At 37.1% G+C, this 14,020-nt stretch overlaps 1 protein-coding gene across 2 annotated transcripts in view; it reads right to left on the bottom strand.

The window, feature by feature from the left end:
* Positions 1-14,020, bottom strand: part of kremen1 (kringle containing transmembrane protein 1) — a 77,225-nt gene that overhangs the window by 22,069 nt on the left and 41,136 nt on the right. For both annotated transcript variants that reach the window (XM_014470545.2, XM_023343834.1), the window contains exon 3: positions 10,060-10,151. In XM_014470545.2, coding sequence (XP_014326031.1) covers positions 10,060-10,151 — 92 coding nt within the window. The remainder of the gene's footprint in view (positions 1-10,059; positions 10,152-14,020) is intronic.

The following is a 14,020-nucleotide window of genomic DNA, read 5'->3' as shown; positions in this document are numbered from 1 at the left end:
TCACCGAAACCCAAAAGCATCACAAGGTCAACCGCAACCGCCACGAGGCAGAGCCGAATCTCAACTTCAGTCTGGCTTTGATTTCCAAACCACATGAGCGACTTTGTTTCAAAAACATGTCTTGTTTAAATTCACTCTTTTCTTCTTAAGGCAATTAACTATTAATTTTGCTTTATTGAAATTGTTTCCCTCCAACTGGATTCCCACTGCAAAGTTTTGATTCAGAGACATTTTGGTGTTTGGAAGTAACAACGCAGTCACTGGCATAAAGTTACGTCAAGATATTTAAAAAGAGCTCATTTAAACTTCTATAAAACTAAATAAATACACTAATTGTTTTCTACTAAATTTGATGTTACTGTTTTGTAGGCTGTTGTGCATGCTCACACATTGAAAAACATTCTATGGAGAAATAATTCAAGGCTCCCTGAGAAATTAAAAAGTGTCATATATTTCTTCATTTTCCTGTTGTTTCATTTAATTGCTCCTCATTCCCCTCATTCTGTTGCCGCCCTGGGCATCTGCCCATGTTAGTGAAGTTAATCAGAGACGCCACAAGTTTTGCTTTCAGTTTCAATTATCCTGGATCCTCATTTGAGCAAAATGTTTTCATAAAAGAATATGTAATGTTAATTTTCGTGATTTTTTTGGTGATTTTTATCATATTTGAGTGTTTCTCCATGTCCAAAAAAAATAATAATCAGTGGTAGGCTGCTTTCTGTGGTGATTAGATTGTGGTGTATGGTAGAGCGTAAGATGCGTTATGAGGTGATGCATTTTTTTCCCTTTGGCATCATATCATCTGACAGCATGGAAACAAAAGCCAGATGGATAATAGCATGGCAGGGTTATAAACAGCCCACATCAGTGGGATCCGCTCTAAATTTATCCGTTTTAAGCTGCTCGTTTCAGAAGTGCTGAAACTTCTGATAAAAATGCTAAGATAGGCAAAGATTATTTATATGAATATATACATAAATTTAAATATTTTATAAGATTAGGTACATTTGAGATAATTGGATAGTCTGAGGCAGATTTGGGGTGTTAAACTGACTTGCATCAATTTATGTAGGACTATTAATATTAGAGTTTCCAATAAACATGATTTTGGACTTCAAGAAGAAACCAGAGCACCCATAGAAAACACACATTAACCAGGACAACATGCAAACTTAAAAACACAGAACCTGTTTAAATACTTTTTTATATTTAAAGTAATTTGCAGATCAACCAGAGTCAGAAATTAAAGAAAGAAAGCAACAGCTAGTTATTCTTTTTACGGTCTTTCTTCAAAGGCTTTTTAATCTTCAATCTATTTACTTAAAAAGAAACAACATCTGTACCACAAACAGCGTTTCCATTTCCTCAAACTTTATCAGCTTGTACTTCTTCAGAAAGGACAGACGTTTACTGCAGTCGGGGTCAGAAAGTTCAAGAAAGTCTTGGTTTTGTAAAAACCCTTGGTGGACACGGAGCATGTACGTGTAGAAAACACCTGGTGGCACTCATGAGTTCTTCACATGTTACTCAGGTGTCACCTCAACTTCAAAAGGCCATGTGGCAGCACCATATATCCGTCTTAATTAAGCAACATCTCATCACTGCATACTTTTCTGAAGGTTCTGCAGTAAAAAGAAGCCCCGCCCCGTCCTGACACATTACTAGGTTTTAATGTGTTCAAGGTGCGACGGCCTTGCCAGATGGATGCGATGTTGCTAGCGTTAAGTCTTTTGTTACATGGTGACAGATGGTTAATCAGCCTTTCCTTCTGATTGTCCATAAAGACAAAAGCGGGACCTCCTTGCAGCGCTGCATCCTGGTGGTTAAATGTTCAGATGCAGAATCTCTGACAGCTCCGTAACAAAGACGCACCTTAAAATAACCTGAAACAGGTGGGAGCTGTGACATTTTGATAATAAGACTCATTACCTATCACGGCAGGTAATGTCAGCCACATTAACAATGTATGATACAAAAAGAAGCAACAAAACACAGCGACTCATTCTTTAAAATATATATAATTAAAGTTGTGTGTGAAACTGGCAGCTCGAGAGTTTACACAGGGTTTATTATTACAGGAATTACCATTTATGATTCTCTTTACAATGGAGTGACATGCAGTTTGTCTTCCACTGCCTTTTTACTTAGAAAAACACTTTTTTTGTTTGACACATTAAAAACATTCACAGCTGCTGCACATCTCTGTAGTTAAGAAAAGGCACTGCGGCATAACAAGTTTTTCCTGGTTATTTGCTGTTGACAGATGAACTCCCAATGTGGAGATCAAAGCTACGTTGTCTTGGCAGACGCTTGAGGACTTCACCCTGAGAGTTTCACTTTGTCAGTCAGATTCAGTTAGGGCATATTGTTAATGCATGTCAGCTAAGAAGAGCCACACCAAAACAGAATGCCTTTCCAGCGTGGAGCGCTGCGGGGAAAACACATCATCAGACTGTCTCAAAAACAAGCATTTCAGAACATCACAGCACAGAGACAGAGGCATGCAGCAGATTCGTGCTTGATATTATCCACAAAGGGTGGCTTTAACAGCGAGTTGTGTGAGTGTATTGGAAGAATTTCATATTCCTTTTTTTTTGCATCTGCTGGAGAGAGATGTCACATGAAGATGTTTAGGAGGAGCTTCAGCAAAGTAAACCTGATCAGTTATGCATGACCTGCATTAAAAAAAAAAACCAGAGTCTTGACAATAAAAATGCCTGGTGGTGCATTTGATGGTTTGGACCTCAAACTTGTGGGGAGTAGAAAACGGAAATCCTTTGGTCTGCTTGTTTGGTCCTCACCAAAAACTGACTTCATTTATTTATTTTTTTTATGCGGTTTGCTTTGCCATTGTGCTTTTTTTTTTTTGCAATTGAACTACAGTCTTGTTCACTAAATTAAATACACATTCCTTCTTATTTGTCAGATTAAAGGTACCTTTTACAAATAACAACTGTGAAGCAGTTTTAATCATAATTTTCATTAAGCCCACCGTTCTGTTTTTCAAAAGCCTTTTTTATTGGTCTGATGTGATATTATAATTTTAAATGTTGTGTTTTCATTTGCTGTTAGCAGAAAATCATAATGATTAAGAGAAACAGACATCAGTTTGCAGCAACTTATGATCTTAAAAAGACACCTGTGTATGAGTCCTTTTTGAATCAGACTTCACTCCACCTGCTCCCTTTTTTCAAAATTGTGATAAATTTGTCCCAGTGCACCTCAGTGGAATGGTTACAATTTGTAGTTCTGCATTTTAAAAGAAAATCACCAATTCGATTTTTAACACAATTTGATTATGTGTCACTTTTTTCCTCAAGCTTTCAGCTGATTGTATTTTTTCAGTGCAATTTGCATTGAAAAAATGCCAAGCAGAATGGCAAGAAGAATGCCAAGCAGTATAAATAAACATCTTTAATTGCGAACTGAATCAGCACAGAAACAAAGTGTTTGCCCAGTGGAGCTATAATAGGAGCAGTTCTGCATCTGGGTCTAGTTTAACCTGTTTCAATGGACCCCTATGTGCTTCTGGCTACATATGACTATCCCCTCGATTTACTCTCAGTGTAACCCGGGTGGCATGACACCCACTGACAGGAAACCCAGCTGGACAGAAAATTAACTTTTGGCAGGCGGTGCAGGTGCCACAATAAGTGGCGATGATCTACAAACCAGGCAACATCAAACATCAGCAAAATAGTAGACAAAACGAAGGCAGAGACAAAACAAAAGCCAGACGAAATGAAAACAAAGATTATTGTTGCCTTTTCCTTTGGCATCCGAAAGGATTTTCTTTTTTCCGGCTCTACTTGCCAGCCGCTGACAGGGAACATTGACACTGAAAGATCATCAAGTTCTTTTGCTTGGCAGCCAAAGCTGTTAAATTAAGCAGATTGAGAACAAGAAGCGCCAGAAGGTGGGGCACCACGTGGCGATTGTGGTTTCACAAAAGAAGAGACAAAGCAGTCGTGTCTGAAGGCCCCCTGCAGGGAGAAACCATCTCTGCTAGGTGAGATTGTGGTCACAGCAAACCTCTGCTCATGTTCTTATTGAAAGAGCTCAGATAGAAAAGGTGTGGCATGTCAAACACCATTTGATATGGGCAAAGTTTCACTCATTAGAAAGTGTAGATATTTCGTAAGACAGAACCATGTTTAGGACAAACAAAACTATCCCATACGGCTGCATAATATATTGTAAATATATGATCATCATAATGTCATTGTGTGCAATATTCATATCACAAAGTATTTTTTGGGCAGCAATAATTGTTGGCTAATATATTCCAGTTGTTATGAACTTGCATTTTACATGCTAGTGGAACATTTAGCATGTTGGGCAGAGTCTCACAGCACACTGCAAAAACACAAAATCTTACCAAGTAATTTTGGTCTAGATTCTAGTGCAAATATCTTACTTCTTAAAATAAGACAAAACTAGCTCACGAGTAACTTTTAAGCAAGAAATAGGAGCTTATTTTAAGTCAGTAATTCCTTGAAATTGATGAAAAAGTACTAGTTCCATTGGCACTTATGACAAGACATTTTCCATGTAATAAGTTAAATAATCTGCCAATAGAACTAGTACTTTTAGCTTCACTCAGCTCCAATTTCATAAAAAGGAACTTAACTATGTTTATTTGCATATTTTAATGCATTTCTAATATTGTATAAAAACGGCTTAAGTGGTTAAATGAAAAATCCGTAGAATATGCCATATTTTTTAAAATCTGATTAATCAATTAATCATCAGAATAATCAATAGATTAATCCACTACTAGAATAATTGTTAGTTGCAGCCCTATTCTCGACAGCGAAAGATTTTCTAATACTGTCATAATGTCAATTAAGATAGAGGGCAGAACAAGCAAATATTTTGGGGTTGAAAAGATGCCTGTAAATGTCAATAATCACTAAGTGATCATCAACAAGAGTGATTGCCTCCAGAAAAGCAGGAATCTGCTGATCTAGAACAGCAGAAAAGCTGCATCTGAATGACTCACAAAACCTCAAGAAAAGTCACCTTTGATCAGCTGAAATGTTTGGCCGTTATGCACCGTCGCACTGTTTGGAAAAAACCAAACAGCACATTAGCAAAAACATATTTTGGACTTGTTTTGCAGCAATGGAACATCAGCACCTCACAGTTATTGAGCTGATCAGGATCTTATTTGTTTAACAAAATATTCAAGATTAAAATGTGAGGCCATCTGTCAGACAGCTGAAACTCGGCCGAAGTTGGGTCAATGACTCCAATTGAAGCAGCAAATCTACAACAAAATATTTATATGAGAAAAGATAGGCTTTGCAATGGCCTACTCAAAGTTCTCAACCTTTTTGGAAGGCAGCTCAGCAGAAACAAAAGCCTCAATGAAGTGAAGGAATGCCATGAGCAAGAACAACTAAACCATTTCCAAAATTGTGTGAAAAACTACTTCTATTTCTGTTTCTTTAGACCTAATCCAGCATTTCTACTTTTCACTTTTGTTATCCAGCTCAGCCAGTCAGCTATGGATTAATACCGTGCCAAAAAACTGGGCCTGTTGGTGCAACAGATTGTGTTGCAAGATTCTGTGTCAGTTGAGTGCCATATTTTCTGAACTATGCCCTTCATTATGTCCCGGAGGCACCTTGTTGTGAGCATGAAACCAGTTTCACCTGAAATCAATGTCAATGCCACATAAAATTTAATTAAATTACATCTTGTTTCATCTGCTAATTTGCTAGTAAACATGAAAGAGAAAACTGTTGTTCTTATTCAAAAATATTAGTTTTGACCTCATAAATGCAATGTTTTGGGTAATATTACAGTCATATTTTCAGCAATAAAAGCATGAGTAAAGATATTATTAAGAATAAACTTTTTAAATCAGCTTTCTGGCATTTTTACTTGATTTTTTTTTTCTGTAATGAGAGATCCCAGTCTAATTTCTAACCAGAAAGTAAAGTTATCAGTAAAATTAAAATAATTTTACATCTAAAGCGGCTAGAACTATGACTTACTTTGGCTCCAAGTTGTAGTCAATGTCTCTCACATGTTTATATATGGTTGTTGTAGGACAAATAAAGAAAGAAATAAGAGCTAAAATGCTTAGCCTAAGTGCTAACTGTGGAGATTTACATCCAAGACAAATAAATTAATCTGTGAACCAGCTCTATAGATCTGTTGCTTTGTGAATTTGAAACCCAGGTTTGCTCTTTCAACTTTGACCTTAACGGACACTTAAAAGGTTTACTATCTAGCACACTGAACAAAATACACAGTCTTGTGAAAAAAAGCCACCCACATTCCAGTAGAAAACACATGTACACATAATGACTCAAAACGTACCCTGGGCAAATTCACCCTTCAGACACAAAGAGGCCATTTAGCCAACAGGCAGCGCTGGATGGCCCTAATGGGCCTGAGCCATTCAAACAGCAAACCTTAGTCACGTATGCAGCTCAGACATGATAATAGTGGGATAGCTGGAGGGACTGAGAGACGTTTTAAGGCCCACTGGTACCAGAAGAGTCTAGTCTTGGTGTTTTCAAATTATCACCGCTGTTCATCAGTCTACTTCAAGCTCATACATGACAAACCCAGAATTGTTTCTATGCTCCTGCTTACTTTAGTTGAAATGTATGAATGACTAAACAGGCCCCAGGCTCATTTTTGTTTAAATCCATGATTCAGTGATGACACTTTTATGTTGAAAGACATTATTTCGATAAAATAAAAATTTAATACCAAATATCACCTTCATTGTCAGCTAATTATTTTCAAAATGTTTTTCTGTCATATTTATTTGTGTAATTTGTCTTATTTTGTGGTTGTGGTTTGCTTTGTGATCTACGATCCTGTTTCTTGTTTTTATTCTTAAAGCTGCAGCATGTTAACTTATATTAAAAAAAAAAAAAATTGTAACTATGTGGTGACCGTATGGTATGAGGCAGATAATCTGTGAAAAAAAAAAACCCTGCCTTCTCTTAGTGCCCCCACTGCTACCTAGAAACAACCATCCAGAGCCAGGAGGCGGGTCTTAGTGTTGTCAATCAACCTCTATGTGGCACTGCTCATTTTCCCCAGTCCTCTCCCCCTTATCTCTCTGTTATGCTGCAGCTTCTTCTTGACAGCGGAGCATGTTGTGAATGCTAAGACTAGTTAGCATAGCCACAGATGACAGTGGATAAACAACTTCCTGAAACAGTAAGTTGTTTCTCTGCTATTAGCACATTGAGCAGCGAGAGCTCAATGAGCTTGCTTGACAGCAACCCTCCTCCTGGCTCTGATTGGTTGTCTACAGACGGCAGTACAGTAATAGTTCAGGGAGGAAGTGGAGGATCTTTTCATGGATTATCTGTTTCATATTACACTGTCACAACATAGTGACTGTTTTAAGAAATATGTAAAAAAAATATATATACTTTTTATAACAGTTGCCTTTTGCAGTTTCAACTGTGGTAATAGTAGTCTGTATGTTATTAGTCTTATGAGTGTACATATTCATGACTTTCTATAACCTCCCCAGCACATTTCATCACCTCGTATCTTTAGTTATCAACCAGAGGTTTTAGTTTTTCCTTAAGTATTCACTTTATACAGTCACTTTTCGTGGGGCTTTCATTTTTAAATAATGTTTTTGTATAATCTTGTAGCAATATGGAAGATTGCAGCGTTCTGCAATATCTCAGTTGCAGCCACTTTTCCCTTTGGAGGCAGATAGGAGGCCCTGAGGGAATTTCAGCTGATGGGAGGCGCGGACACTACGGATGAAGTCTTACATTTACAAGAATGCATTTCAGGGTTGTCAGTAAAATGAAGTAGTGTGTGTTTAGGTTGTAGCTGTTAGAGCTAGCTCTACAACAGTCAATTTTTTTCATGCTTTCATTCTAGCTGATTGAATAACTACAATGCACGCTTTGCAGAAATAAAAAAGCAAGCATTAAATTAACTCTGATTAATAAACTGAGGCAAAAGAGACAAACCTCGCATTTAAACAAACACCTGATTTAAAAAATATATTTTATTGTTATTGCTTTGAATCCTCAACATCTTACCTGAGATGTTGATACTTTTTCAATACGTTGTTGAAAGTAGGACATTGAAAATATTTGTTCTCTTCAACTAGACCAATTTCTTATTACATTTTACCATTTCATATGGTTATTTACATACTTTCAGTTGTATCTGCAGGCACATTTAGCTTATAATTCCCAGACAAAATGTGCAGTTTAAATAAAACTGACTAGATGCAAAACTGGGCACTTTGTAACAATAATCTCAGAAGCTACATGCTGTGAAAAAAACAGCACAAACTGCCACCATAACTCAAGAACCGCATGTAAAATATTGAATCTATAACTTAACAGGGAAATTACTAATGGACGTGAAGAAGATAAAAACAAAGAGAAGGGAAATGTAAACCAAGGAATAAATTCCAAAAAGAAGCTTTTTGCATGAAAATAAGGAAAGGATGAATATTTATTTTAGATGAATTGAAGAGTTATGATTTGTTTTTGTTCAACAGATCATATTAACTAAAAGGAATACAACAACACTGACCTGATTTAACCAGCTTAGGACTTTTATGTATATATACGCTACCTTGAGAAGGTTGCCTCCTTGTTGGTTTCTACATTTTTGTCACACTTGAAGGTTCAGATCTGCTCATATTTTTTGGTATCAGGCACAAAATAACCTTTCAAATCAGTTTTTGAATGATAATTTCATTACAGAATAACTGGTTGTGACAGACTAGAGGACCATGAACTGCCTTTAAGCATCTTTTAAGTTTTATATGGAGGGATTTTTACTCATTCTTCTTTGAAGATCTGAATGAAATATACAGTATAACTCTTATAGGTTGTAAATTTGCCCTTACTGTTCAGACTCTTGTTCTTCTTCTATTTTTTTTGTTTGTTTTTCTTGTAATTTGCTGATTGTCCACCTGAATTTCCCCACAGTTGGAAGGTAATTAATATTTCTTTTCTACTTCTTCTAATTGCTATAAAGCATAAATCAGACCTTAATATGATTTGTAAAAATGAAGCTAACATGGAGTAAAGGGGTATTACGTCAGTTTGGGTTGAATTTTTTTCCCCCTAAACAAATGACATCATTTAAAAACAACTTTTTGAAATTTACCAGATCATATTTGTTTTTGTTTTTTTTCTTGATCAGAAACATTAAAGGGTGACTAAATAGAAAGCAAAAAAAAAACCAATATTTTTTCATTGCACTTCACTAGAAAATTTATATTAATTGTAACAAAGCCTTAAATAAAAAGCTTACCCAAATGCAAACACCTACAGTATATCACTGAAACCTGCCATGCAAGAATTGTGATCTTTGACCTGAAAAGCACAATAGGAGTATCCATCCAAGACTTCTATTTCAACAGGAGCGATTAAAAAGGTGAAAGGAAAGAAAGTGCAGGTATTAAAGACAGCTTGCTCTGTGTGTGTTTGTGCCAAAAGGGCTAAGTCTCTTGGAGCCACAAAATCTCCGAGTACTAGCAGTCCATCACACATATTAATCTGAGATTTACTGGACGTAGAAAGTCTCACACCCACATAATGCGAACTAAACACACAACTGTATCCACAAACTGGCAGGAAACAAGAAGCATGTCAAAACAAGCTACGACGCCAAAGGCAAAATCTATCAGTGCTGACAAACACGTGTCCATGCGGATTCTGGGTCGGGTTATTACAATCCTGTGTTCTTAAGGGAAATGGACTTTTTAATTCTTGAAGATGTTCTGTCCATCCATAGCATTCAGAAACCAACATAAAAAAGACGTCCAGTTTCTGCTCAACCATTTGGGATGCATACAAACACAAGCTGGAACTGACAGTTGCATTAAATTAAAAGCAAGCCCAGACAAGGCAGCAGGAGGGGCGATGGGAGGCAATTAGAGACATTTTTCCGATGATAATAGCTCCGTACAACCACTGCAGACCACGAAGCTATGCATGGCAGGTGGGAAGATGAGCGCAGTGATAAAAACAGCCGGTCTGCATGCCCACTGTACGTCCCTGAGGGCAGACAATAGAGAGAGGAGTGGCAGCTTCTTACTCTGGCACGAAGGGATGTCACAATATTTCCAGTACGAAACTTCTTCGTGATCGGCGATGTAGCACCAAGGCTGGACATCCCCATCAGGATTCCTGCAGCCACAAAGACGGAAAGAAAAGAAGCACAAATAAGCTGGTATACAAATAATTATTTTTCATAAAATGAGTATAAAAATAATACAGAGAATGAACAGGTAATAAACTGAAGTTCTTCACTTTGAAAGATTTTAACAGTAAGTTTCCACCAAAGGTGAGGCATCAGCCAAGAATTTATGATGCAGATTAACTGCTAATAAAAAAGGTCATTACTTGCTCACAAGTATAAAATTATATAGCTATGCAACATTAGGTCTGTGCAGATGCTTGCTGTGATGTAGAAGTTTCTAGTTTTTTTATACACAAAGGTCAACTTGGAGCTGTTTAGAACAATCAGAGCCCTGAAAACATTTTCTAAATGTCTCTTCAACTTTCAGTTTCCATCCACCAACTATTGTAGTAGGGTTTTATGTGACAGAGCAAAACACATTAGAGCATAATTATAAACGGAAAGCAGAAGGACTCATGGTTTCCAAAACAGCTTACAAATGAAACTCTTAAAGGTTAGAAACAACAACCACTTTTAAAGCTTTCCACCCATTTTCATTTGGATTTAGGGTTGGTATTTGACTGGGCCGCTCTAACACATAAACGCTTTTATCAATTTCATTATGTTTTGGGTTTCTCCACACTCTTCATCAACTCTTTTCGTCTAAAAAGTACTTATTTAAAATGACCTGTGTGCCTCTTTCCACCTTTACAAGATTTGATTGGTGCACAAATAATTTCTCTCCCTGAGTTGCTCCTTCAGAGTTACCAGTGGTATTTTTTTGTGTTTGCTGCTTCCATGATTCTTACGTCCTTTGCACTGGTGATTGTTTTTTGCAATGTTTTTAGTAGTGCTGTCACTCGATTATAATGATTTAATCAGATTAATCACACTCTAGCTCTGTGATTAACTTTGCAAGCTAGAATTGTAAAAATGCATGTTGTTCTAAAAATGCTAAAGAAAAACTTACTGTCTCAAAAAAAGCATCTCAGTTTTCCAGGCTTTTACATTCAGGACAGTTTAAATGGAATTACGTTATTATTTTCAAACGTAATTTTGAAACGTTAACTATAAACTGGTTGTGTAATAATTCATCATTGAAATAAGAAGGCTACATATGATCTTGGTTTTTGTCAAAAACATGTTTTTAAAAGTGAAATTTGCCACTGAGGTCACCAGTCTGACTATCCTCTCTCATCGTTTCACTCGGCATTGCGACTCTGCTTTGCTGACCGCAGTACAAGATCACACTGCTGTGAACTGTGTAACCCTCTGAGGAAGAGTCTCTTTAAGTCAAAATAAGTCATACGATTAACCTTTGTTATATAATATCATTGCATTAAACATTTTCAGTTAATGACCTGCGTTAACATTGACAGCCTTAGGTTTTAGTTGTGCCGTGCTCTCTCCATTTTCAGCTGGAAAACTGTCAACAGTTCCTTTGTCTCCATGAAGCTGTATGTTCACAAAGGTTCTCCAGAAAACATGTAATACCTTAGTGGAGCCGCTGTATTTTTACTGAGATGAAATTAAATGTGGTAGAGCATTAACTAATTAGAAATAGATCTGGAAAATAATTAGGGTAAAAAAAAACAGAAAAAGATAAAATAGAGGAGGGGGAATAGTTTATCACATGGATGTACTGTTGCAAAACTAACTTTATAAAGACAAAAAACTCCATTTAGAGCTGAATACTCAACAGCGTTTCCAAGGGTGATTATTTCCCATGTCAATCACTATGGGTTGCATGTATTGGGACTTGTCTGCTCAGCTTCTTTCCTTAAACTCTAAAGGCTCAGCCATGCCAGTCAAGTCCAGACTAAACAGTCTTCTGGAGGTCAGAGGGAAGGCTCTTTGTTCTGGGCCAGACAGGCAGAGACCCAAAAAAAGAGAGATAGGGGTGATGGGGCCAAGCTTTTGTCCGTGTCTGCAGCCTCTTTTGAAACTCATCAAGACACTTTTAACCCATCATAATAACCAGAAAGGCCCCTTGGTGCTTTTCCTTTTCAGTTCTCTTATAAAAGCCATGAGGAGTGGGATGGGACGGGAGGCTCAACATCTCCAGGGTAAACCAGTTCTGTAAACCAGGACCCTCGTGGCAACGTCAGAATGTTGGGAAATAAAGTAAAGGCAGCCGTGCTGTGAACTGGAAGCTCATCATAATGCCGTTTCAGCTCTTAAACCTCCTTTTTGGGATTAACTGCAGACTGTAAAAGTACACTGCTTGCTTAAAAACAGCCTTCTAAAGTGACTTTTTTTAGCCCTGACTGAACGCCACAAACCTTTTCTCTCGTAACACAGCTCATTGTAGCATTTTGAAAAAGCCCTGAAACGCTGCGCTATCCTGTTTCACTTTTTTTCTGTGCAAAGTTGTGAAGGGCGTTTCCATTTCTTTTCTTTTCCAATAAAAAACACTATCCGGAGTATCTTCTCCTTTTTATGCTCTGAATGAACAACACTGAAGTTGTTTTGCAAGACATTTTGCTTTCAGAATCCAATCATCGCTGCTCCCCTTGAAGCCTCTCCACAGTAGCTCATCCCCCAACGTTTTCTTCTTTAAAGTTCACAAGCTTGATTTTCATCGTATCATGTGCTGGGATCTATTTGTTGCCTCGGTAGAAGGGAAGAAGAGACCTGTTTGTTTGGCTCCAGGCTGCTCTTTAAACAGCAGAAACTGGGCCAAACAATAATAAAAAGTCGCTGTATTACAAACCTATGCTTTATATGGCTCGCCTCCTCTCTCTTTAACACCTGTCAACACAGTATAATCATTTTTGAAATATGAATCCAAAGAATGCATAAAAGCCAATTATGAAGTTTAATGTGGTTTCTTAATCACCCAGAAGGAGGCAGACATAAATTAAGCATTGAATCTGAAAAAGAAAAATCCTCAGCAGACCACCCACTTCATGTGTGATTCACCAGCTTCTTTGATATATGATTAATTTAGCGGGTTCTTCAACCCGGAGCCTTTTTCTAGATCCATCACACAATCATACAGCCGAAAGAGGCGTGGGTGGATTTGTCATTTCAAGGTATGGTAAAGTTTGAAAAAGTTACAGTTTAATCACTGCTTAAGTATTGTTTTGTTTTTTTTTTCTATTTTTTACATTTTGCTCCCACATTTCAAAGTCCTTCTAGTGAAATGAGAAAGCTGGGCCGATCTGAGAGTTTTCCTCCTGTATGCAGAATGGATTAATGCAGTGGTGCTCTTTCCCTGCCTGCTGCTGCACACTGCCAGTCAGCTGAGAAGTTTCTGCTAGGAAATGTTTTCCCCCATTTGCTTTATTTCTGTGCAGGATTTATGAGCTACATTGCACTAAACACACGAAGAAGCAAAACAGCCCACCAAATCCAGCCCACAACATTTTCCTTGCTTAGCTTTTTCTTTTTCCTTTTGGACTTTCCCTCTCTCTTTGCAAATGGGATTAACTTTGGCTAGCAAGAGTGTTTTGGGATAACTTTTAGCTTTTAATGGTTTGCTTTTTATTGAAGTCTCATAAATGCCTTTTTAACCACAAAAACCATGTTTCCGTTTTTCTTTTCTTTGTCACTGAACCTCAATCAAATAGTTTTTGTTTGTTTATTGTTTGATTTCTGCTTTCAATTTTACTATTTCCCTGGGGTTGGGATTTAAAAAATACTAATGCTTTCCATCAGAGGAATATGGTTTTTTTTTTAATGTAAATCCACCAATTTCATTATGGGTAAAAAACTTTTTTTTTCTTTCTTTAAATTAATTACTAACAGTGAAAATTTATTCACAAACTCAGAATAATATGGCAGATCTGATATTTATATTGTAATAATAAAAAGGGACCCAGGTGGGGCTTTATGATCCAAATGTCTCACCAAATTTTCCCCTCGACTGATGTCT

This window comes from Xiphophorus maculatus, chromosome 12, assembly GCF_002775205.1.
Source record: "Xiphophorus maculatus strain JP 163 A chromosome 12, X_maculatus-5.0-male, whole genome shotgun sequence".
NCBI classification, from domain to species: domain Eukaryota; kingdom Metazoa; phylum Chordata; class Actinopteri; order Cyprinodontiformes; family Poeciliidae; genus Xiphophorus; species Xiphophorus maculatus.
Note: the sequence above shows the minus strand (reverse complement) of the source record. Positions and strands in the feature narration are given on the sequence as shown.